Consider the following 26,603-nt stretch of genomic DNA (forward strand, 5'->3'; position numbering starts at 1 on the left):
GGGCAAAAAATGAGGGCAGGAGAGACCAAATGGTTCATTATACAAATTTTTTTATTTCTTTAATTAACAAGCAAAACCAAGCGCTTTGTTATAGCTTTAATATAAATATTTTTAAAGAGCAGCTACTCAAGATGAGGTGGTTGCATAGTTACAGTGATTCACATGCATTTATTGTATGTATCAGGGATGTGATTTTTCCGCTAATTCGCGGAATTCCGCTTTTTTTTATCCCCCCCCCCCCCAAAAAAAAATCCGATTTTTTTATTTTTTTTTAGTAGTTCATTGTGTATGCACATGACTCCGACAGATAACATATTCTGCTATAACAAAGACATTTGTGGTATACTCTAATATGAGTTACTTTTCATTTGGTCATGATACAATTATTTGTTCATGAAATTTGAACTCTTCAACATTATTTATGTGTTAACTTAGTAATCACATTAGTTAGATATGATGATATTCTCAGTGATAGTTTTTAAAAGCAAAGGCAGTCCAATGTTTTTGAATGTGACTGATTTTGAGTTGACTAAAACTGCCATTTTATATGGGATAGTTCAATATACATTGAACATTTATGCTGTTGTTTTGTCTATTTCTTTGTCATGTGAGTGCATTGAAAGTACTTAAAAACACGGAAAACCCATGAGCTCCGGGGGGCTTTGCCCTGGACCTAGCTGGGTGCCAGCGGCCCCCAGACCCCCGGCTAAATTTTCAGATAATTTCACTTTGGTCAAATCACATCCCTGATGTATGCATAAATTGCTACGAATATATTTACTAACATAAGTGACTTAAGACGCTTTCACAGACTGGCTGATGTAAAAAATAAAACTTAATGCTCTACACATGTTCCTGACATGTTTTTTTGTTTGTTTTTTTATCCAGTTCATATTTTAACTATGACAGCCAAAGTGCCTACAGTACATTTGAAAACTGCAAAAACCTAAAACTAAGTCAAAGCACACAAGGATTTCATAATTAGCTTCCATTGTCGAAACCAAAGGTCAGTGAATAAAACAGTCATTAAAGGGGCTTGTGTTACACAAAACTGTCAACTGTCAAGATTACTGACTAGATTTTTCAAAGTAGCTCCATCCACAGTCATCATGTTGACAAAAAGCCTCACTGCATTTACACGACACCGAACCAACACCCCCAAAAGCCATTTGGACAAGTTGATATTGATGTCATTCTTTATGGAGGACCAAAACTGCCCAACTCAAGTCACGCCCCCTCATTTGAATAACATTTCGACCTGACAGAGCGTCTGCAGCATGAAATAAAGAAATGTGAGAGCAGAGTGTTTTGAATTTATTGATTGATATTTAATTATATTAATATTAAAAAAATGTGTATTTTAACACCCTTTTTAAAAAAAAAAAATTTTTTTTTTTTTACTTTTTTTATATATATATATAGATTTTTTTTTATTTAATTCTGTTTTTATTTTCCTTTTTAGTGATTTTTTTTTTATTTATTATGGAAGTTTTGGTCTTCCATAATTCTTTACCCTTTGCACATGTTGACCAAATGTCAGAGAACTTTCCTGGAAAATGGCATAATGTGTCCTCTGTTCTATCAAAATGCATTTGTTGTGCTCTATTGTTCACACCGGACCTAATGTACTTGGCATATAAGCATCTATTAACGTTGTGATCATCTACTGGCAGCGCCACGGCAAAATCACAAACGTGTTGAAAGTGTCAAGGAAGTCCGCAGGTCCATTTGCATTTCCTGGTCTTTAGTAGATGTCGGGCAGCTGCGTGAACCTTCTGTCCCAGTAACCTTTCAAGTAGAGCCAGTCTTGAGCTTTGTTGTGCGGGTTGGCTCCTTGCTCAAACCACCTGTGGATGGTGAACAACAAAGAATCATCAAGACACATATGCAGTAGCGCATTCTGTCCTGACGGGGGCAGTGCAGAGCAGAGAACACAGCAGCGAGAAGTCAAGGCAGGTGAAGCGTGCTGGCCCGAGTGCAGCGTTGTTCCTCATAATAGCATGAAAGATAGTGACGTCACAGTCTTTACATGAGATTACGTGAAGACTGTTATTAATACAAATACGCACACGCATGACCTAATTACCTGGTTTTCCAGTCGTCTGTCGACTTGCCGCGATTCTTCCGGGCTGTCCTCTGTTTTTCCTCCAGTCGCTTCTTCTCCGCACTTGCCACATCTGACAATGTAAATACATAAAATGGATACTTCATACAAACTAATGCACATACATTATGCATGAATTGAGAACAACGCATCTGTCTACATGCTCTTTGGCAATTTGCTGCCTCCACAGGCCAGTCTTGGTACTACGACAGACATCCGGTTTGGGGGAGGAGACTTGCAATTTCTAGTGAAGATGTGTGAGGTTTGCCGTTTCAATAAGAGTACACCACACATTTAAAAAATAGATATAATTAATGAATAAAAAACTGTGCAATAGGGGTGGGAATTTTTGACTGTCTCATTATTCAATTGGATTCCGAATTTTGGGTCTGCGATTCGACTCAATTTTTGATTCTGAATGACTTTTGATTCAAAATTATTTGATTGACAATGATTTATGCTTCTAGATGTGCAAAGAATTGTCATGATCTACTCCAGTCCGACTCACTAATGCCAATTAGCGCGGTACTCGCAGCACTTTTATCACTCAAAAGAACGGCTATTCATTAGGGGTGTTGCCCCAAAAAAATTGATTCTCATTTAGTACAATTCAGAATCGATTTTATTACAATTATTTTATACCGTTTTGCCCTTGTTTGGTGTGTGCCTTTATTGGGAGCGCTCTTCATGTTGTACCCGATTTGGCCACTTAGGGATAGTGTGGTTCCGTGCGTTCTGATACACTGTTAAGCTGAAGCCACATTAAGAGTAGAGTGAAAAAGTCACAATCAAGTTATTCCAATAAACGTTTTTTGTTTGTTTGTTTTTGCAGTGGAGGAAGAGCATATTCAAGTGAGTAATGTTAACATGCTTCTCTGTATACATTCCTGAAGCGTTTTGTATGAATAGCAATTCTTTTGAGTGATAAAAGTGACGCGAGTAGCGCGATAATTAGCATTAGCGAGTCAGACTGGAGTAGATGATGAAATTTCTTTGCACATCTATAAATTGAAGCACAAATCATTGTCAATCAAATCATTTTGAATCGAAAATTGATTCTGGATGGAATCGCAGATGCAAAAATCGGAATCGAATCAAATTGTGAGACAGTCAAAGATTCCCACCCCTACTATTCATATAAACTGTATACAGAGAAGCATCTTAACAATACTCATCAGCATTAAGTCTTTGTAAGCTGCAACTTTTATTGGCATAACTTGATTGTGACTGTTTCCTTTGTCTCTTTAATGTGGCTACAACTAAACAGTGTATCAGTACCACACTGCCCCCAAGTGGCCAAATTGGGTACAACATGAACAGCACCTCAAATAAAGGCACACACAAATAAGGGCAAGACGGTGTCAAATAATTTTAATAAAATTGATTTAGAGATTTAAAATCTACTAAATGAGAATGGCGAATTCTTATGAAAATCGCTTTTTTTTTTTTGGGGCACACCCCTAACCGTGCAAACACTTGCCCATATGTTGAAAACGGCCACAGTGCTTTGGTTGCATGTGCGTACACGCATTTCCCTGTCAGATGAAGGTCATACCGATATCTCCGTTCTCCATGGCGCGGATGTCCGGTCGAAGACGACTATCCGTGGTCGGCAGAAGTCCTTCCATCTTCTTGTCGATGTCGTTCAGCTGCATGGCGAACGTGGAGAAAGCGTAAAACTGTGGGGGAAGATGTGTGAGAGACGACAAAAAGACTCGACAAGTCGTTTGTCTGTCAAGCTGCCTGACCTCGGCCGAGTTGTGGGGACGAGGCGTTATCTTCCAGACCAGCTCGCTTCCCAGGATCACCTGCACCGTCTCGGCGTCTGGCGGCGGCATCTCCTCGGGCTCCTCATCTACGCTGCTCTGAGGTCAGGCAACACACAGACACACACAGACGCTCACACTCCAATCACTAACCACAGACAGCCCAAATGGAAAAAAAAAAAAGTAGAAAAAAAAGACAATGACCCTTTTGCAGGCCTTTTTCTCTTCTGCACTCTTTTTGTCGGACTTTTTGTGGGCGTCGAAGGTCGCGGGGTCCACCGTGTATAAGCACTCGGTCCATTTGCCGTAGATGGCACAGAGCTTCTTCTTGCTGCAAACGTAGAACAACATCTTGATTATAGTATTTGTCGCCTGCAAAATGAATACATGCAACAGCCATTTGACACAAAAGCGTCAGACTGTGTGGATATCGGAAGCAAAATATACAAACAAAAAGTAAATGGCGGGGTAAATATACATAGAAATGAGCGAAAACACTATTTGCATGAGTTAAACATAGTTGTCCATTTTCATGTTCCCAAGAGGATTTGAAACTTGAAAAATATATTTTTAGGGCTATCGCTATTGATTGTCAGGTTCAGTCAATCTAGAATGTTTCATAAACAAAAGACAAGGAAGGAAGACAAGAGACTTGGATTCTATTTAGTCGCGAGGAGAACTGACAGTGATGTGCTCAGTTACAATTTCCGACCCACTCTGAGGCAAACACTCACTTTTTATTTTTTTTTACAGGGCGTTCCAACAACATAATGTTTCAGTCTATCTTTTTTTTTTTCAAGAGCATGAGTCATGCTTTGCAATACTATAAGAGTAAATATTGGGATAACTTGTGTACATTTATTCTACTATTCACTGACTGAATACTCAATTAATCGGATGGATTTGCACAAGTTGTTGTAAAATATCAATTCATTTGTGCAAAAATCTCATGTGGCCACAAGCATTTATTTATTTATTTATTTTAAAGGGGTGTCAGGTAATAAAAATGTCTAATTGTAATTAATCACATGATTTCAATTGTTAACTAACAAGTAGGTAAATCGCAATTTTTATACCTGTCCTAAATGTACAACAATCTACAAAATATGAAATGTCATTTAACACAATCACGAAAAATCGTGAACAGACCTATCTCATGTATAGCGCCAACTACTGCAGAGGAGGATTGCTTGGTGTCAGATTTTTTGTTTGTTTGTTTTGCTTGTTTGTTTCTGTGACTGATTTTGGCAGCCTCCATGAGTAGCCGATATCAGCACTTGTCCATCCCCAAATTAGTTTCCATTTCCAACTTACTGACAAGCACCTTACAGTATGTTCCAACTAGCGATTGTATGTTCCAACAATTGATTATAACTTGTTAGCTTGTCTTGTGGTCAAGCATGGCTGCCTTTGGACACAGGAGCTGGAGCTGGTGGGTCCGCAGGCAGGACCCCTTACCCTATACCTTAATTTTCAGCCACTATCCGAACCCGATTAAAAAAAAAAAAACGAGTGTATTGTGCCAGGAAGGGCAGGTGTGCTTGGAGTAACTCCAAGCAGACTTTGTCTGGTTGTAGTATCACCTTTCCACCAATAGAGGGTGCTAAAAGGCTGTGAAAAGGTAAGAACTGGTTTAGAGCCAGTGGAATGGACGTATAGAGAAACTGGAAATGTTTGTGTGGATGATGTACACGCTGCTGCCGAAACCTCAGGGCAAACATTTTGTGTTGACTCTTTTTGAGGTGCGCTTACTGTGGTTGACTGTTTTCCCCCCGGCCCTAATTATTCTATTTTACATTTAGTACATAATGAATCCGAGTCAACTATGGAAATCATGCGATTAAAAATGGTAAAGGGGAAGTCAACCTAAAAAAATTCTTGACAATTATGTTTTATGCAACCCCACTAGTCTAAAAACGGTAGTCTGGTTAATATTACATTAATGAAATACGAGTTAAGCAGCAACATTCAGCAGTTTTTATCAATATCAGTAGGCGGCCATTTTGCCACTTGCTGTTGAGTGAAAATGACATCACAGTTGCTCAGGTCTCAGGTACCAACCAATCACAGCGCAGCTTCAGAAACAAGGTGAGCTGTGATTGGTCGTTGTCGGAACCCTGAACGACTGTGGTGTCATCTTCAGTCGACAATAATGCTGCCTTAATTTTTTTATTTTGCCTGTGCGTGAGTATGTGCATGTGCGTGTGTGTGTGCGTGCAAGTGAGTGCTTACTCATTAATTCACCTAAAACCTATTGAAAATGCCATACCGTCCACCTAAACCGAATACTTCAGAATCCAGCTAGAGTCGTGAGGTTGTCAGGAGACCCGAGGAAGGATCAAAGAAAAGAAAGAAAAGTGAAATCCAATCACCTACTACCCACCGGGTTACCAACCAGAATCTTTCACCAACCCCATAAAAAACATCTAAATTCCAACAAATTAGGGAGACCTCAAGAAAGAAAAAAAAAGAAAAAAGAAAAAAGAGAGCAATGATGATGACATGTCGAATCGGTAAAATTACCAAATGAACAATACTGAGCTCTGTCAGAAAAAAAAAAAAAAGTAATGCTGCCTTCATGTGGTATCGAAATTATGGTAAATACCACGTCGAGTAGAAAATTGCACGTGAACGCCCCCACGTGTTGTATTTTCCAATGGACAACTGGGAATTTATTTTGATGCCCGAGTTTCCGAGCTAGGAGAACTTTTCAAGTTTCAACATGGCGGAGAGCGCCAAAGGATTCATGAATGGCAAGAAATATTCACACTTATAAGGGCGTTAACATCTGCTAGCAGGATGTTTTAGAATCTACACAATTACGTAGCATATACAATTCAGTGTCCTGTCCTTTACAACTCATTTTTTTCCCATAATTGTTCGGTTTAATGAGCAAAGAATAGATCAGCTATAATGTGTATTTTTTTGCTCTAACAACAAAAACACATGAACAGAACTCGGTCGTAATTAGGAGATTCCGAGTGGTAAGGTCCATCTTTCCCATAGCACGTGAAGGCAGGGCAAGTGGCAAAATGGCCGCTCCCTGAGATGGATAAAAACGGCTGGATTTTGCTTCATTACTGATATTCCACAAATGTAATATTAATCAGAATGTCATGTTTAGACTAGAGAGGTCACATACAACATATTATTGTCAAGAAATGTTTACGGTTGACTTCCCATTTAACCATTCAGATAGCAGTTTTCTTTCGACATAAAGCTCTGCTCCTCCGCTTTCAGAATCTGTTGGAATGACATTGCTAGCGCTAATGGTTCCGGAGTTACGGTGATTTGAAAAACGTGTTTTTCTATCGGGGATGACAGGTTCGTATTTTGAAGTAGTCGTCGTCAACTATTGCGCTGGCCTGGTGCAGACCAACAAAAGAAACCCAAAGAATTTCCTTGGCAGCAGTAACATGAGTCCGATGTTACCTTTTATCCAGGATGTATCCTTCCACTTTGTGCAGCTCCTTCCCAAAGAGGCCACAAGGTTTGAAAGTCATGCTGCACCGCTCGCCGGTCCTGCCACAAAAATCACATTCCTGGTCACGTCTCCTCCATTGTCGTGTGAACGTTTGGATTCATGCACACACACACACACACACAGGGTTGGGTTTACATGTCTAGTGGGGACATCTTATTGACATAATGCATTTCCTAACCCCAACCATCAAAAATGATTGCCTACCCCTATACCCTACCCTAACCTCAACCATAACCCAATTCAAACCTAAACTCTAAAACCAAGTCTTGACCCTCAAAAGAGGTTTGGACTCATGGGGACCACCAAAATGTCCCCACAATGATAGTAAAAACCCAGAAAATGGTCCCCATTAAATGATAAACCCACGCACGCTCACACACACACACACACACACACACAAACAAACATTTTACTATTTTTGTGAGGCCATCCATAGACATAATGCATTTCCTAGCCCCTTCACCTAACCGTCAAAAATGATTGCCTACCCCTATACCTTACCCTAACCTCAACCATAACCCAATTCAAACCTAAACTCTAAAATCAAGTCTTGATCCTCAAAAAGAGGTGTAAACTTGTGGGGCCCAGCAAAATGGCCCCACATGGACGGGTGGGCCCCACAACTCTGAAATGTTGGCCCCATTATGTAACAAAAACAAGATTCCCCTCCCCCACACACACAGGAGGAGCTGCAATTACTTGTGATTGATGACCTCCACGCTGCCGTACTGCTCGATCCAAAGCTGACCCACGATGATGTTGTGGACGCAGCAGGTGGGGTTTGTCCAGGTGTAGGCTTCATTGTACCTTTGGAGGAGGACACATTTTAGAAGCAGGACACAACAAAAGTCACGCGCGCAACTTGGCACTCACTTGGGAAGCTCCAACGTGATGACTCCTTTGGGCTCGGCTTCTATGCTCTTGCCCCAAAACTTGATTTTGGGGTAGATGGAGCCGTGGAAGACGAAGTCCTCCTTGAGGCCCTCGGCGTGAAAGGCGCTGACGGGGGGGTGATGGCTCACCTGCTCGGAAAGCCACCTGAAGCCCAAATCGTCTCTGCGGTACAGTGAGACAAAAACTGGTATTGTTTTCATTCTGCATACGAGTTGATTGATCAAGCTGATGAGTGCATCATCTGACCTGATGAGCTCATAGGTCTCACCCAGGAGCGGGTTGAAGGGCTTGCCGGTCCTCTCCCACTGCGACGCCACGGCTGACACAGCGAACGCTGCAACACACTGCCAACAGACAATGATGATGATAATAATAAAAATATTAATAATTGTATTTGTAATGCGCTTTACACTTTAAGAGAAATCTCAAAGTGTTGACACTGGATATTTAAACGCTTGCACAATACACATGAATGACCTCCAAAGGAACCATAAAGGGATACGTGACTCATTGAGCCATTTTCAGCAGTAAAAAGTAAATATTTTGTCCAGAATGAATTTGATAACTTCATTTTAATGTACAAATAATACCTTAAAAAAAAATCCACTTTGTTTCCACTCGTCATTATTTCCAAAATAGGTAACGACTAATCACGGTTCACCTGATTTCTGGGTTTGGTCAGCAAACTGAGCCATGATTGGTCGTTACCTACTTCATCAGCACAGGACAGTGATGTCATCTTCAGTCGACAGCAAGTGAGAAGGTATTAATTGTACATGAAAAATAATGAAGTTCTTAAATTATTTCTGGCGAGTCAAGTATCCCTTTAAAGAAACACACCCTTTTTTTTTAAAGCAAAAATTAGAATCTACCATTAACTGTCATTTGCAAATCTTAGGCGTTCCCATCCTATAGCTGACTGAAGAGCGTGAATGTGGCCGTTGTGTTACCTTCATCCGTTCGACAGAGTCGGCAGTGGCGTTGGCCCGGTGGATGAGGTCGGTGTGCTCCATATATTCGGTGAGCCGCTGGAGGAAGCTCAGAGGCTCGTTTAATATTACCGGCATGGCGATCTTGGACAGCTCCTGAGAGACGACATGAACATCATCAAGCACACTTAATGGGCAATACGGACTGATTGAGGTGTTTTCACAATGATTGTTCAACTATATATAGTGTGTGCTGTTTGTATATATTGCATGTTGAAACCACGCTGTTGGCTTTTCATGGCTCATGTTAAAGGGGCATGATATCGGTTTGAGTGTAAAAATAACCATATTTTTCACCCACACATTTTAAAAATTGCATAATGATCCTGTCCATTATACATTATTGTGGCACAATGTTTGTTGCACCGATTTTCCTGTAGAGTCAAATAATGAGGAGGGTTTCGGGTACGAAACTTAAGGTTTCTGCTTGAGCGTGACGTCAGGCACGTGCACGCTCTGTCCCGCTCTGCGCTAGCGCTAGGCAGGCGCAAGTGTTGGGAGTGTGTGGACGCCAGCGTGGAAAAAGAGAAGTGTGCACGAAGGGGGATATAAAAGTGTATCAAAATAACTGAAAACAAAAACAAAAAAACGTAACCGCCTTTTTCTGAAAATGAGTCAACTAAAATTGAAAGAAACATTTTTGTTTAGAACAAAAAATAAACTAACAAACTACATCCTAGATTTATAAAACTAGCTAAAGCTAACTATAATTATAGCGAAATGTCCTTCGTTTTCACCAACAAAACTGAGGACATTAGTTAGATAAGCACTCAAAATATTTTTAAAAAGCTGAAACTAATACTAAAACTATCAGAAACTAAACAAAGCATTTAAATAAACGAACAAACATGCTCTAAAAACTAAAACTAATGGAGTAAAAAAAAAAAAAAAAAAAAAGTCAAAACGAAACAAAAATAATGAAAAATCCCAAATTATTCTTAACTTCTGAATGATGACATCACAGTTTTATTAGGCAGCGGTGGTTATTAGACGGCAAATGACGGAGTCTCAAGAGGTGGTCTTCAGGAATCTTCAAAAACACTACAAAATGTCGCTAAATTTGTTACTTGTTAAATATGGCCACAAAGCCTTTCAAGGTGGAAACACTAAGTAACTCCTTACTTTATGGTAACAAAAGCCCTTGTCAGCATCTTAAGGCAGAAATGGCCCAACACAAGTGTCGTTCTTTCGACAGAAGATTGTCAGAGACCTTTTTCTTATGCATATTATAATGGGCTGCACAAAATTGGAAAAACATGCAATGTGTCGTAGTGCGATATTGACTTTATTGCGATATTTAAAGGTCTCATATTATACAACTTTTCCACAAAAGACATGTTTGTGACATGCATTTGTCAAAATTGACTTTGGATCTAATATTTTTGCTGTCCCTAAATCAGTCAAAAAACACTCTGCTCAAAACAAGCCTGTTTTAGGTGCGTGTCACCTTTATGTAAATAGCTGCATCAGGCCACGCCTCCACCCTACACTCTCTCTCTCCGTGATTTCGGCTACGCTAGCCATGTGCTAATGTTGTGAATGGAAACGACTTGGCCATGGTTTGAGCAGAAGCAGTATGGTACAATCGTACCAATTTGTAATGTCTTTTACACATTTGAGAACTATTTTAATATGTGGAAAAGTGGCATAACGTTTTACCGTAAGAAAAAGTTGCATAACGTTACTACAGAGACTGTTTAACCGGCAACTCACTCGCGAGCGTTATTTATTTTGCCTGCACTGAGAATGCGAGAAATTCTCAAGTCTGCAACAATTTACTCACAACAGCAGATCAATAGAAAAAAAGGGGGAACAAAAAAAAACAAAAAACACTTTGGATGGTCCTCACCATGCCGATGCATTTTTTCAAGATGCTCCAGATGCTGACATCGTTTCGGGAGAACATTGGAGCCGGTAGAGACGTTCTATGGAACAGCAATTTTTAAGAGGAAGAAACAATGTCAACAATAATTTTGCATCACAGTACAATACATAAACAGCAAAAGCTTTCTATATACTGCATTGGGAGCTATTCTACGTTCATTTGATAGTTCCTGGTTTCAGAATGCATCAAATCTGTTATGCTATTCTCTAACAAGGCAACGAGTACATCGTGCATTCTAAAAGTCTGGTGATAGTCGGAACATCTCATTAGGATATTTAGACCATTTTAACAGTCGCGCAATGTCACCCGACACTTGTAAGCTAATGAGCTACTCCAGCTCAGCCACGGCCATTAGATATTAGTACAGTAGTGTTATGTACATTTTTACAGCTAAAAATGTTCATAATTGGAGAATATGAATCTATTATTGGATCCCTCGCAGACACGAACTTCAAATGCAGGCAGTTGTGAGTTTCTGCCTGTCACAAATACGAGGCTGCTTTACAATTATTTGTGCAGCAGGCAGATGGTGTCTACCCAAATACACGCCATTATTTCTGTTAAACAAACAAGACAGAAAGAGGCTGGGTGGTGGGGGAGCGCTGGCTCCATCTGTGCTTGTAGGAACAGAGCAGTGATGCAAGATGGAACCACTTTTGGCCCACTTTGTTTTCCTCCCGCCTCTGCCCCGAATATAGGACATTGGTATTTTTTAGTGCGGCTTCTTTTAAATATTTTCAAAATGTGATTACAATCATTCTTTGATTGTTCTCAAACCTTATCGCTATCAGTTAACATGTTATGAAGAGTCCCTTTCTGTGCTGATCACATTGTTTTGTTTTGACCCCCGCTTCTTCTGTGCCAGAACCTGCTAAATTATTCAAGGATCACTTGTGGGATCAAGCCAGAAAAGTCAAGTTGGAACGAAACTCTACGGAAATGAAAGATTGTCCCTTCTTTCAGTAGCAAAGCGCCCAGACTTGTGCACGACTGGGCAGGAAAAACAAATTCTCATATTCTCTGAGGATCGGATTTGCACAAAAACGCACCGGAACAGAAAGCTCGTATCCTGTTACAACTTATTTTCATGCTAATTGCGGCTTGTTATTCTTGTTATGGTTCCATCATCATCCACTGGCAAATAACAATAGCAAGTCCCACCTGTGCTTCTTGGCGGCGGCGTCCTGGCTGCCATGGTTACCTTCCCCCGACATTCCGCCGGCCCCCCCGTGCGCGCTGGGATGGCGGCGGCTGCTGAGGTGGTGGGCGTCTCTTCCGTCGTCCTCTTCGCAGGAGTGGCTGGCCACCGACAGAAAGCCGCTCACGGACAGCTCCGACTCGGACTCTACGGGGTAGACGGCGCACGATGACAGTCTCGTCAGTTCACCGGCGGAAAATCAGCAACTCTATTTGCGCTCCGACTCCCCCGCCTCCTCCTCCTCCTCCCGCCAAACCCCACCTGAGCATTGTGTTCTAATGAGAAGCCATCCGGAGGCTTCACTTCTCGTGACACTCTCGTGGCAGTATTGGGAGTTGCGTATAGGTTAGCTAGCGCATGCGTTACAACTTTGTAATGAAGTCATGATTCAACTGCGTTGTGGGACGACATCATTACACGTTCAGCGTCTACTGCACACTGGGGCATAAAAATACAAGATTTGTGTTTTTGCATGGCGTTACGCTCAGCAGAAATGCCGAGGAAGTGCTGATCTTAGTGTCTCACGGGGCCACAGTGTGGTGTGTGTGGTCAGTGCTCAGACCGCGCCATGAATAATAAAGCCATCCCCGAGGGAGACTGCTCTTTGTGAACAAACACCTTGTCGGGGGGGGAAGTAGACAGCCCATATTTACTCTAGCAAGTCTAAACAAGACATCGAAGCAAACTTGGAATACATTAGTGACATGACACCATTGAAAAAAAATAAAATAATAATTAATCAAACCTGCATCATACAGAAAAAGGGCCTTGCCAAACTGAAAGAAGCAGGATCGTGGGGATGATACGATATATATGTTCGATACCACTTTTTCTCAGACCGATACCAGTACTTTTGATACATTTAAAAAAACAACAACAATGAAGGAATTTTACAGAAAGATTATCCCAATATTGCATTTTTTTTCCTTAAAATTGCATGAAAATAATAGCTATTCCTATTTTTCCAATTTCCAGTTCCTGATCATAAAATGGCCACAAATATAAGGTATTGACCCGATACAACACCTGGTTTCGGTACACGCGCATCCCTACTTAATAGTCTATGGCAGTGGTCCACAACCACCGGGCCGTGGGCCACTTTGGACCAGGTTGAAAGAATAAAAAACTCGCTATACTTCCGGTGAATTGATTAACCGAGGCTTAAAAATATTTTATTTTGAAAAGTGACGGGATTCTCTCTGTTGATGCCGGTTTGTTCAGTTTGAGTGTGCTGACCTGACACCGCATCATAGAAATCATCCTCGGCGAGAGTGCCGAGTGTGGGCGACTTCCGGCTTTTGCACAGGGACTGCTTGAGCTCGTGGTGCTCGGTGGCGATCGTCTGCAGCGCCTCCGTCAGAGCTCGGTTCTTCTCCTGCTCTTGCTCTAACTTCAGGCTCCACACCTGCACAAACGGAACAAACATTTGGCTACAACTGAAACACTGATATGCCAAAATGTTGCTTTCGGAAGGAGTATTTTCATTCAGCAAAGGCCCCCCATTATTGTCGGGTGTGTTGAGAATAATCAAACTCTTTAGAGTGTGGCCAAAATCAATTTTGGCTGAGGAATGAACTCAGTGATTATGATGGTGAAACAAAACAATAATCGATTAGGACACAACCTGTCATGTGTGACTTCTCACACATGTAAGTAAATGAATACATAAAATAAGGCATTAAAATTGTTGTGCGTGTGTGTGTACCACGCATTGTTGTGATGCTGCCATTAGATTCCGACTTCCTCTGATCAGAACCAAACACCCTGAGGCCAGCGATCTGTATGGCAGTATTGAGTGTCCCTTTAGTGGAATACTGCAACCTGAAACGCGCCATTGAGAGCTGCAGCAGATCAGAGTTTCCTATCATCTTGTGCAGCGTTGCTCCATCCGTCACTCATCATTACAAGCATCAGTGTTGGTATGAAGTGAATAAAGACTCAGATAGGAATTCTAATCTTTTGAGTATCGTAAATGTAGAAAAATGCCAGGCCCAAAGCAAAATCTAAAAAAAAAAAAAGAGCATTGTTAAGTTAGTCTACATGGATATTTGGGAAAAAAAAACGGATTGCCTTTATCATGGTTGATTAAAGAGAAGTCAACGTTTCCATTTCCAGACAGCAGCTCCATCTTGTGTATCAGAGAAGGACATGATGGATAAAGCAATACAAATGGAGACCGAAGTGTTTAGTTACGTGATTGATTTGGTTTGTGTTTTATCTTCCCGACTGCTAAACGCTCAAGAATGTTGTAAGAATTCATTTGAAAGTGTCTTCTTTGGAACTGACCATCAGAATTTTGTGTTACTAAAATGGCGGCTTGTAGAATAAACTCATAATATTATTATGATTAATAATAATCATAACAACAACAATTGTTATGATTATTATTTGCATCAAAACCTGGATCAAACTTTGATGTCCATCCTTTGCCCACAATAGATGGCGTTGGCAAAATACAAACAAAAATACCATTGCCCATCTGTCTAGGAAACCAGCTTCCGATTGAAGCACATTTAGAGGCTATTTCTTTAATAGGAGTTAGTCAAAGTATGAGTCATGAAATAGGCCCAAAATGGCTGCTCCAAACCAAAACAGCAACTTCCTGTTTTATTTCATGTACCGGTATGTACCCTTGAGACTTTTTTTTGTAAGTCTTGTTATGGTATAGCCCTGCCCAACCAATTTACCGGGACAGGATGTGGAATTTAGTGCCATCTAGTGGTGAACTAATAGAATACAAGAACCTAAGTTCTGAAGCATGCACACTACAGTGCCTCAGAAACGACCATGTTCGCCAAGTTCTTCTTTGGGAATCTGTAGCAGAAAAGATGGTGACAAAACATGTCAGCCTTCTATACGGTGCGGTGTGATTTATGTAATATAATTAGTGATTACTAGCCCTACGATTATATATATTTTTTAAATGTACGTTGATGTGATCAAACTTTTTTTTTTTTTGCATATTATTGAAATTGATAGTGGGTTTTAAAATGAATGAACATTGGGGGGGGGGGGGGGGATCTCCACACTGTCCCTTTTTCTGTGGCAAATATTCACATTTTCCAGGGTGCACCACTGAGTACATTTAGTGATGTCATTATCTTGTAGGTGGAATAGCATCCTGTTCAGTCTGATTCAGACAAATTTTTTAAATTTTTTTTCAAATGGATGGATGGAGTTTCTTCTCACTTCAAGACAGATGGAAACTACGTGGCCCAATAACTGAATTAAAGCCTCTTCCATCACCAGACACTCCAACATGTTTTTTTGCCCCTCATAATAGCTGACCAATATGAAAATGAGAAGACTTTGACTAATTATCCAGCAGAACACATCATCTCTAACTAGTGTCCCTTCCTCACTAGCGGTTAACAATTTGCTATCTCAGAAAAGATGCCTCTTGTGGAGAGGCAAGATCTGTCTGGTGGCACAAAGTTCCAAGCTGTTGTCTCAAGAGCCATCCAGGACGGGAACACTTTGTTGTGCAACAATCCGTCCCGGCTCTTTCACCCTCTCTGCGTCCCCTTCTGAACACAAACGCATCTATTTTAAGCCTCGTTGATGCCGTGTGCCATTGCCATGGGAGGGATGCACGTCCTTGGCAAACACCCCTTAAAAAAAGGGTAGAGCTTGGAGCCGTTCTAAAATTTGTTGGTGAAAACCTCAAAGGGCAAATCCGTGACAGCTCCAAATGCATGCACGCTAAGCAGTGTGTGAGTATTGTATCTACATGCATGCACACTGACCGTCCAAAATGCTAAAAGGCTAAGGTTAAATAGCTCCTTTCGAGGCCTCGTGTGAGCTCAAAAGGGGGAAATCAGTGGCAAGGCCAACGGATACATTCAGAAGAACCCAACTGTTGAAGTAGAGGTCAGACTTGTGATCGCTCTGTTCTCCAGGGGTTTGAAGGCCGATCTATCTTAATCATAGCAGAGTGCAGAAAAACAAAACAAAGATATGCTGCATGCCTCCTGCCTTTCATACGATAGAAACTGTGACAGATTATCTTGTCTCCGTGTCACCATTAAGCGGATTCATGCTGGAAAGCGCTCGGTTTCCAATTGATCGTGGAAACCATCTGCTTTGAACAACACAACCAAAAATGCAGGAAACCAAGACGGGTAGAAAACCAAACCAGATAGTACACATAACGATAATCACACAGAATTTGAGCATTGGAGGATTTGTGCAATAAAATTCAGCACACTAAAAAAGACAAGGACTAGAGTTCACAAATGCAATGTAGTTAGTTACTAGATCAATTAACAGATAGCCTAGCTTCTTTTACTCTAACACTTTCTTCTTCTTTGTATTTTGAGGCATTCGAGGCAACCTACTGCCTCTTACAGGGCCGTCTTGGTACTACAACAGATATCTTTTTGGGGGTGAAGACTCAACATTGCCCATTATGCTGTTAACCTTGCTCTGCAAGCTAAATTATCGCGGTATTTGTGAGTTCACAAAATCCCGAGAATACATTTTGTACCAAGCCCGCTGATTTTCACTCTCTCCGAACCACGGACCAACATTGTGTCTGGGGGCGGGATAGGACTGTGACAAAACCAGGAAGTTCCAACACTAAAAAACAAAGTAACGTAACATGGATGAATGGGCGCTGCAATTAATTCTGTTCTCGCAGAATTACTCACATTTCCTTGTTGAATGTTGAACAGCAAGAGGCACTTTGTGCATTTTTATCTGGTAAAGAGTTTCGTGCTTCTTCTTTTTTTTTTCTTAAGACGAGAGCAAAGATGACATTTTCATCCGTTGCCGTGATTGGTCAAAACAAACGTGTACAAGACGCCGCATTGTCCAATCAGCTCGAAGCATTGTACAGCAAGTCCCACCTTTCCGAGCAAATTACCGTGGAGCAGTCCCAGATTGATCATATAGAGAACTCCCTTGAGTGAATCACAATTATCAATCTGGCTATTGCCAAGTTAGAGTGCTGTCCCCAATTTTTGTCCTGGTCATGTTTGGGGTCCCTAAAATTATATATATTTTTTTTAAATTTTAAAAAATCATCAGGATTTTAAAAAAGGTGTGTAGCCTGCTTTACCAGGATATCTTGGACAATTCAAAGCTTTCAATTTAGTGGAAACCGTTTGGGAGAGACCCCTCCCTGTTCCCAGTACACAATTCAAACGGATGAGTTTGGTGATGGAAAGCCCTCCAAACACATAGTCTCAGAACTAAAACAAAAAAAGAAAGTTTACCAGGAAGAGTGACAGCTCACTGCGTTAAACCTTTTGTAGCTAATTGTCTACTCGCAGCTCAACCTTGCAACACTTTTACATAATGTGCCCTCACTCCAGCCTGCCCACTAGAACAGGCACAGACTTTGTCTAGTTCTACAGCTGCTGCCCAAGTGGGTCAGACTACGCGTACGCTGCGAGCGGCAACATCACGTTCTCCGTGAAGCCCTCGGAGGAATTAGCCGTGCTTCTCGATTAGATATTTGCCCAGAAATTGGAGCGAAACTGCGGCAGCGCACAGCAGGGGGATGTTACGTAGGCTAATGGGATGGTGGAATTAGAGTTAATGCTATATAATACAGCCAATCTCAGCATGGGTGAAATATAATCCACTTAGTATATAAAGTAGCAGTGGCTTAGCACAGGAAAAAGAAGAGTCTGTGAGGTCATTTTTATACAATAGTGATTAATTTAGCATGCTGTTTTCCACGCTTCATGCCCTGCAAAATTCCTGTGATAACAAGGACAGTTCATCCATCTGACAGGAGAGCAGCTGTTGGCAATTCATGCAATGATGATGCGCACAGGCATTGCACATGTCCTTGTGTAAACAAGTTAAGTTTAATCATAGAATCTCCGAAATTTACCAAGTAAAATAGTCATTAATGCGATTTATTGAGCAATGAAATGTGCTTCTCTGTGGTTCTGCTAGATCTCGCAAAGGCTGGCTTCAATTAAAAAGAGGAGGCAGGCAATTAGAGCGCGCTTATTTTCACATTCTGAACTCAGTAAATGAAGCCCGTAGAAAGACGTAGCTCAAAATGTGGCGGCAATTAAGATCAAACCATTATACATTAAGTCCTAAAAGAACCAGCCGACTATGAAAAAGGTTTTGGCTGAAGAATAGATTCTACAGTCTTCTACCTGGATGAGAAAGCTGTCCTTGTGTCTCCTCTTACTTCGCTTTTACAAATAAAAGCACCCCCTGCCAGCGTGTTATCAGCATGTTCGCCTGGAACTGAACTAGCCAATATGCGCGCACACACACACACACACAAAAGCTCAGCTTCCTCCCTCACTGAGCCCCTGGAGTATTTCAACGTATATGCGAGTGTGCACTGATCTGCGAGCTAAGTGCAGACCCAAGCATAAAAGGGGATCTTTTCTCAGCGATTACCACACTGACCACATGCTCCAACCATCGACCCTCACCCAAGGGCACATCCCGGCCACTGGGACAAGTGGACCGGAACACGTGCCTGCAAAAACTTCAACCCTGATTGTTACATAAAGGAGGTAATGCATGTGGGAAGGGGGGCGGGGCCTGCTCAATGATCTTATAGCTATTCAGAATCTTTCTAGGGGCCAATAAAAACACATATGTTCTAATAAGTGTGCAAGACTAAATGAGTTGAGATCACATGAGGCAAGAAAACTATACATATATTTTTTCAATCTCGGATTATGCTTCGTTGATTATCAATAGCCAGTGTTTTTTTTCCCTCCCCAGTCTGCTTGTGCAAAGTGGACAATCACAAATGTTTAACCTGTTTACAATGGCAAATGTTTGTGTGGCCAATGCAGAGTTTGGCCTTAAACAATAGCCAATTAGGAAGTGACCTGAAGCACATGCATTCAAATAGTCGACCAACTAGTTATGTTGAGTGTCAATCACCCCCCCAAAAAAGAAGAAAAAAAAGCTGCAGTCTAGTTATGCTTCTAAATAAACTAGTTAGCCCAACCACTACAACACTTTCTTCATACATATTCCACATAGTCTAGATGCCATGTGGCACCATGTTGCCTCTAACAGGTCAGTCTTGGTACTACGTCTGGTCTGGGTTAGACGCCAGTTGTCTGTGGAAATGTGGTTGTGTGTGAGAGCAGTAAGAACTGGTTTTGCTTTTGTCATGTGAGGCGTCTCCAGGGTAATGATAGTTTTGGAATTTTTATTATGGTTAGTTTTTATTTTGTTTCATGTTTTTTTTTTGTAGTTAGTTTTAATTTGTCTTCAGAGTGATTATTTTTTGTTTTAGCTTTTTTTTTTTTTTTTTTTTTTTTAAAGGGCTTTGTTTTAGCTTTTTTGTTTTAGTTTGTCGTTTAAAAATGTGTCTTTTTTTGTGGGCAAGATTAAAAAACATCTCAGCAAATCTTGTGTAATAAAACATTCATTCACAAATCAAATACACGTACTGTTTAACAGGCCACAGACTTTGAATTACAATATTTATGTCACATTCCTACCTCCTCTTGTTTGGACAACATCTGAAGGCAGAGCTGGAGAGCAGCACAAGTTTCACCGGAGAGCTCACTGGTCTCTTTGGCTTTCAAGAGAAGAGGTGCAGCCAATGCTGAAAATAAGAAAAAGAAAAAAAAAAGGAAAATTAACAAGTTGTCTGCCTTTCACAAAATGTATATACTGTACTATAGAGAAATCCTGAAATGAGCTGCAGGGGAAAGTGACATTTTATGCTCACCACAGTTCTCCTCATTCTTCACCATAGAAAGAAAAATGGACACCTCATTCTCCAGTTTCTGCTGGCACGCACTGGCGGCCTACAAGGAGTAGGAGGCAGAGTTGAGGACAAACGCGACTCACCATTATCAGCCTATTACTTTTAATTTTACCCGCAGAGCTTGCGTCACGTTGCTCGTTGCAACACTGCCATCACCATCTGCGTCATCAAACTTCTGCTGGACGATGCCGTGTTGAGCGCCGTAAGAGGAGTGCGCCTCAAAGGCATCCAGCCACCTCTGAGAGAAGAATTAGCAGTAACATTTAAACACACATCAAGTCTGTCATTGCGTTGATGTGAAGCAACACAGCAGAACAGAAGCGGTTCACTTTTCGTGTTGCCACAGAGTCCGTCTTTGAGGGGACTTTAAAACACAATGCAGAGTTGTCAGCGCACTTGAGCATGAAGAAGCAATGATCCCATGGTTTGACCTGGAATTACAAAAGTCACCCAGAAAACTACATTGGTAACAGAAATATCAATCAAACCAGTTTGTGCACATACATAATTGTGCATATACTATATATTTGACAAGGGGATACAACCTTCTCTACATACCATGCAGTAAGCTTGTGCTAAAGATCTGCAGCCCTGTTTTCTTACACCAGCTCCTGATTCAGCCCTAGAAAGAGAAAGAGAGTATGTTAGATGTACATTTTATCGGCAAATGCAATCAGGGTTTATCTTCATGTGCAAAAAATAAAAAATAAAAATGAAGAAAAAAAAATCGTTAAAACAGAGACTCTGTGCACAACTGCCGACTCAATATATGTATGGGATGTGCCAAAAAATCGATTCTCATTTAGTAAGATTCAGAATCAATTTTAAATGTCCCAAAATCGATTTTATTTAAATTATTTTATACTGTCTTGCCTTTTTTTGTGTGCCTATATATGGAGCGCTGTTCATGTTGTACCCAATTTGGCCACTGAGGGGCAGTGTGGTTCCACACGGTCTAATATACTGTTAAGTTGTAGCCACATTAGAGAGTAGAAGGAAAAAGTCACCCTCAAGTTATTCCAATAAGTTTTTTTGTTTTTTCAGCATGGAGACGTTCTTTTGAGTGATAAAAGTGCCGCGAGTAGCGCGCTAATTAGCATTAGCGAGTCAGACTGGAGTAGATCATTACAATTCCTTGCACATCTATAGATTGAAGCAAAAATCGTTGTCAATCAAATCATTTTGAATTTAAAAAAAAAAAATCGCTCTTAATCGAAAATAGATTCTGAATGGAATCGTGAGACATTCAAAGATTCCCACCCCTAATATGTATACCCAGCATTAGAAAACTTCCAAGGGAAAATGTAAAAATACAAAACAATCTTACTGTCTGGAGTACCAGGAAACCGTTCCATCCTCAATTACCACCCAGTGGAGACGCCACCCGATAAAGCGTGAACTCTGCGGCAGGGAAATACTATACATAAACAATACAATAAATAGATGTAACAAAACATGCTCACACTTTTCATGAAAAAATATTTATTCCAAATGAATAGGAACACAGTAAGTGAACACTAAGTGTTTTTAACATGGAAAAAGCTTTGGCCACCCACTAAATGTGGCGAGGTCTGACCAGGGACATTGCTTGTCCTATCGAGTGATAAGCACACACTCTGACATCTGGGTACCTTCCAAAGAGGGCCTTCAATCTTCTGCACTCTGCTGCTCGCTTCCTTTTTTTTTTTTTGAAAAAAAAAAAAAAAGAGACACATTTGTCAGACTAGCGAGCGCACAGACAATGTTGTCATTTCCATTATTTTAAGGCACGCTGGTTTAGTCTCAACGAGGGAGCAGGTGTCAGACACAAAAGCACACGTCACAAACCCAACAAAGGTAGTATTTGATGCCAACCTGTGTGATATGAAATCTATCAACTGTAAATGTTACATTTTACAATGCATGCCTTACAGGAATGCAAACTTGCAAAACTCCATACAGAATGACAAACATTTATTTTTAGAACAACTTAAGTCATGAAGCACCTCCTAACATATTTATAGAATCAATACATAGAACCTCAACTGTCCACACCTTGTCCTGATATTCTGTTAGAATTTGCTTGAGCTCATGAGTGCGGACCAGGTCCAACGCAGTCTGCTCTGTAATGCAGCATGTACGGGGGAGGTTACAATGTCAGTTTTGATGGTGTTCAAGGATATGCAGCACAGTACCTTGGTTGTTTTTAATGGTTGGGCTGGCACCGCTTTTAAGCAGTTTTATTATGCACTGCTTGTGCCCTCTGTAGGCAGCACAGTGTAATGGCGTATTGCCCACCGAATCCTTGCAGTGCACATCCACCACTTCTCCACTAAGCTAAAAAAAAAAAAAAAAAAAAAAAAAGAGCGCAAACATAAAGCAGAATGTAGTGTATTTGCCACATAATTACATTCACTGTACCTTTTTTTTTTTTTTACAGGTATTCTCCGTTTTGACAATGCCAAAGAGGCTTTAATTCAACAATATACTGTATATTAAAGAAGCCAACAATAAAATATTGTGGTCTCAAAAGACATTGAATATAATACTTTATCTTATTCAGCAACGTGAGTGTGGTAAAATATTAGAAAGACCTCTGTGTGATGCAGCATTCCACATCTACGCCAATAAAGAACATTTTGTAAAATGAATAAGTCAAAGCCAGCACTAGGAGTTGTGTTTGTTGTTTGCTACTGCCAGAAGAAACAATTGTAGAAAAAGTTAAAGCAACACTAAGGAACTTTCAGTTTACGTTGATTATGGCGCCGCCATATGGACAAAAGCGGTATTGTTATGTCTGAAAAAAGACCACATTTTCTATGAGGAAAAGCGCATTGCGTCATTTTTTTAGCTCACTCCAGTGAGTGAAACCCGGGCCAATGTTCATCCTTGAATGTCCTTTCATCCGGGGTAGCTTTTGACGTATGCCATAAAGAAGTCAGTACATTTGTCGTTTTTTGTGTAGTAGTGTTCCTACCATCCTCCTCAAAGTTCCTTTGTGACAGTAAAAATGATGCAGACGCCCTCAGGCCATGGCCAAAGCACCATTCAACTAGTTTTAAGGCTTTTTTATCAGAAGAATTATGAAAATATTTTATTAAGGTTGAAAGGTTCCTTAGTGCTACTTTAAGTTTAAGTAAGGTTTTCCTTTTTAAAACTGTCATTTTAAGTTAAGACCCCCATGTGTCAAAATCCAGGCTCAGTGGCCAGATTCGGCCCGCCAAATCATTATAAGTGGTCCCCCGAAAGAAAATCTCATGTGACAACTTCATGTTTCTTGCTGAAATACCAAGACTACAAATTGTCGTCTTTTTTAATAACATTAAGATATTGCAATACGGGTTCAGGGTCGTAATGGTCCCTCGAAGGAAACCATAACTAAAATGTGGCCCCACGACAAAAATGAGTTTGATATCCCTGTTTTAAACTTTAAGATTAACATTTAGAAATGTAAACATAATTCAACAAAAAAAAAATCTTTCAACTGACAAAACTTTGACACTAACTATCTTAGACATAGCAGCGACATCCCCCTCTCTGGCGGCATCCAGCAATCTCTCCTCCCGCCGCCTCGCCTCTCTTCTCTCAGCGGCTGAAGCAAGGGCGCGCGCGCACACGTGCACACGCACACACACACACAAATATTTGAGTGTTACAACAAGAGCAACAACAGTCCACTATCTTTGGACAATCTATGCCAAACACTCTATGATGTCATCATCATACCCTCGAGCATGGTTATGATTTCGTCGTCCTCTGTGACGTCTTTAGGGATCTGCGCTGTTCCATTGATGACACTGGCAGAGGCATCATAACGCAGCAGCAACAGAACAATCTCCTGAGGGGGATCAACACCAGAGAAAGCGCAGCCCAACATTTGAAGTCCAATGCGCCCAACCAGAATTGTTAAAAAAAAAACAAAAAAACAAAGACAGCTGCAATTATTGATAAGACCTCTGCTTACTTCTTTGACATACCGGTAATTTGGCTAAGTTAGAGCTTTTTGTGGTCAACTTTCTTTGTAAACACAAAATTAGAGTATGTATGTACTAACGAGTCAAGACATAACTCAAGTTTTTCAATGAAAACATCAGCCAGTAGTTTATTTTTAAGGGTAATGGGGTGCTGAAAATTGATGGATGGGTGTAGTAAAAATGAGTTTGAACTGATAGTGCTTGAGGATCATTATTTGTGGCATACAGTATTTACGGTTTATAGTAACTGTTAGTATAGGAATTACAGATTCGGAAGTGTATCTATTACTCACAAAATGTGTGCTATTCATTTTGGGGTTTGGACCTACTGTATCTACTTGTTGGGTTGTTTACCTTTCTTCCAGTGCTGGCTGCTTTGTGCAGAGGCGTGTTGCCATTTTCGTCCTGCATGTTCACATCAGCACCTGCCTGCAATACATAGCAAATTAAGTAAGTAGCAAACAATTGAACAAATTGTTTAGGAAAAAAACAAATCAACTATAGATCTCACTTTTAGCAGCTCATCCACGACTTCCCTGTTTCCATGGTAACACGCTAGGTGGAGAGGCGTCCATCCAGAGCTGCCTTTTGACTTTGCTGTGAGAAATACAAGTTTCAATACAATTATATTATATACACGCGACGACACATTGAATTTAATTTGACTTACATCGACAGTTGATGTTGAGTGAAGAGATCTGGTCGAAACGCGACTCAAGGAGCAGCCGAACGCGAGAGGAACTCCCGTCTTTTGCCGACTCAAGAAGTTGCTCGTCCTCCATTAGATTAGTTGTGAAATGACGGTCAATGCACAAAATGTCTCCTTCAAACAAAACGCACACGCCAAGGCGACAACATAAATAGTTTTTTTTTTTGGCGTGTTAGCTAAAATAATGAAAAACCAGAACGACAGTAAGAATTCAAAATAATATATTTGAGACTTACATTCGAGTTCGGTTGACTTTCGCGGACTCAGTTTAGGGTGCCGAGAGGAAACAAGTTTAGCCAAACTTTAGCGGCCCAATCAGCTGACAGCTGGCCACAGCTGTCACGTGACCATGCCCCCGAGAGCGTGGACAACTACACTACACTGTATTGACCGTTTGCACCGACGTCACGTGATCACGTCAATACAGGACTATTTGACTTTTGCATTAACAGCATCATTTTACTAGGTAAACAATATATATACACGTCATTTCTTTAGGACAAAACCAAATACTGCTCAATAAAAAAATGAATTGAAAACTTTTAATAATTCTCTGTTACTTTTTAACACATCAAGAATGCAACAAGACTAACGTCATTTGTTGAAAGATTATGCCCGTGATTTTTTCCATTGCCTTTTTTTGTCCTTTGTTTTAAATAAAAATGCCCTATATTCTATTCTTGTTTGTTTGATTGTACTTCTTTATGTGCATTTTGAAAATAATTGAAATGTCATTGAATTGTTTGAATTTTTAAAAAATAAACATCATTACTAAAAAACAAAACACTGTAGCTAGGAGATTTGCGACCCTGCTTTCTAGTTCAACTTAAACACAATCTTTCAAATATATTTTATGAAGTCATTATGTCCAGCAATTTTCAATGAGAAATTTGAATTATTTGCAGCAAGATTTTCCCTATTACTAACTTTATTGACAATTGCGAACATCTATTCATTTCTGATATTTCTCCAATGCAAAACAATGCAAAGGTTTCCTTTATATGGTTAAAAGTTAAACTAACGGCGTATTGTATTGCTTTTGCCTGTGACCATCATACAAACCAGGCAGATTGTTATAGTAGTCAAACGACAAGCAAATTTATCCTCTTAAAAGTTCATGTATTCCTTCCAAAGGGTGTTATTGAAGATGTGCTCTATCTAATGTTTGCACACACCAGGTCAGAAAGGGTGCGCCATGCTGTGTAAAAAAAAAAAAAAAAAAAACACTTCACAGTTTCCTTTTAAATGTCAGCCAATGAACACATGCGGTTATGGGTCTATTATCGCTACGCCTTACAAATACCTCAACAGATAGATGGGCGGCTGCTTCTGAAAACGGACTAATGCGTTTTTAGACCAAAGGGCTTTTTATTTCTTATCTGATGCTAATTGCCTTCTACGTTATTACTTTGGTCCCATCCATCTTCTATACCGCTCCATTAGTAAAACATAAATACAATTGACTTCATGTTTGGGACAGACAGTAACCAAGTGGTTAAGGTTCAAAGTTCAACGGTTGGGGTCAAGTTCGGATCCGTACATTGTCTTTTCTTTGTGGCATTTCTACGGGTTGTCGCCGCGTACTGCGGTTTCCGCCCACATTTGGTTCACTGAAGACTCTTTTATTGTCCTTAGGTGTGAATGTTTGGTTGTCGATGCCGACCAGTCCACCCTGACTCTCACCCAAAGTCAACTCCAACACACCCAAAATCCGAGTAAAGTGGTATGAAAGACAGATGAATGAACAATGGACATCATGTTATATCTTCACAGTGTATACAGAAGGACATTGATGAATTCATATCAATCAAATCAGGTCTGGCGAGGGGAAAGGAACTCTCTGTACCACTTGCTACTAATTAGCATAGCAATTATTGTAAGCTGTCACACTTCTTAAGCAAAGGGAGTGG

General features: G+C 40.5%; 1 protein-coding gene across 5 annotated transcripts; it reads right to left on the minus strand.

Annotated features, from left to right (window-relative positions):
- Nucleotides 1-33: 33 nt before the first annotated feature.
- Nucleotides 34-25,070, minus strand: LOC144043435 (oxysterol-binding protein-related protein 1-like). Of its 5 annotated transcripts, none has more exons than XM_077557078.1 (28): nt 24,930-25,070; nt 24,655-24,807; nt 24,496-24,581; nt 24,339-24,413; nt 23,737-23,848; nt 23,517-23,602; nt 22,206-22,347; nt 22,066-22,133; nt 21,663-21,707; nt 21,359-21,432; nt 20,590-20,653; nt 20,361-20,462; nt 20,144-20,269; nt 19,993-20,071; nt 19,760-19,866; nt 13,557-13,725; nt 12,284-12,467; nt 11,087-11,162; nt 9,199-9,333; nt 8,495-8,592; nt 8,228-8,410; nt 8,054-8,161; nt 7,303-7,392; nt 4,075-4,201; nt 3,853-3,969; nt 3,660-3,783; nt 2,087-2,177; nt 34-1,847 (listed from the first exon to the last, which is right to left on the minus strand). In XM_077557078.1, exons 2-28 carry the CDS (start codon nt 24,764-24,766, stop codon nt 1,745-1,747), a joined length of 2,883 nt encoding a protein of 960 aa, XP_077413204.1. In that variant the 5' UTR covers nt 24,767-24,807; nt 24,930-25,070; the 3' UTR covers nt 34-1,744. The 5 variants fall into 5 exon arrangements, with proteins under 5 accessions (XP_077413204.1, XP_077413203.1, XP_077413202.1 ...); XM_077557077.1 differs by having other exon boundaries at nt 3,660-3,753; nt 21,588-21,707; XM_077557076.1 differs by having other exon boundaries at nt 21,588-21,707.
- Nucleotides 25,071-26,603: the final 1,533 nt, after the last annotated feature.

This window comes from Vanacampus margaritifer, chromosome 2 (assembly GCF_051991255.1).
Source record: "Vanacampus margaritifer isolate UIUO_Vmar chromosome 2, RoL_Vmar_1.0, whole genome shotgun sequence".
NCBI lineage: Eukaryota > Metazoa > Chordata > Actinopteri > Syngnathiformes > Syngnathidae > Vanacampus > Vanacampus margaritifer.

Coding starts and splice junctions, on each gene's coding strand:
- LOC144043435 (XM_077557076.1), bottom strand. CDS start 24,766: ATGGAGGACGAGCAACTTCTTGAGTCGGCAAAAGACGGGAGTTCCTCT. Junction 23,603..23,736: donor AATCATAACCATGCTCGAGG/GTATGATGATGA, acceptor CCCTTGCTTCAG/CCGCTGAGAGAAGAGAGGCG. Junction 11,163..12,283: donor GCCGCCGCCAAGAAGCACAG/GTGGGACTTGCT, acceptor GCTGTTCCATAG/AACGTCTCTACCGGCTCCAA.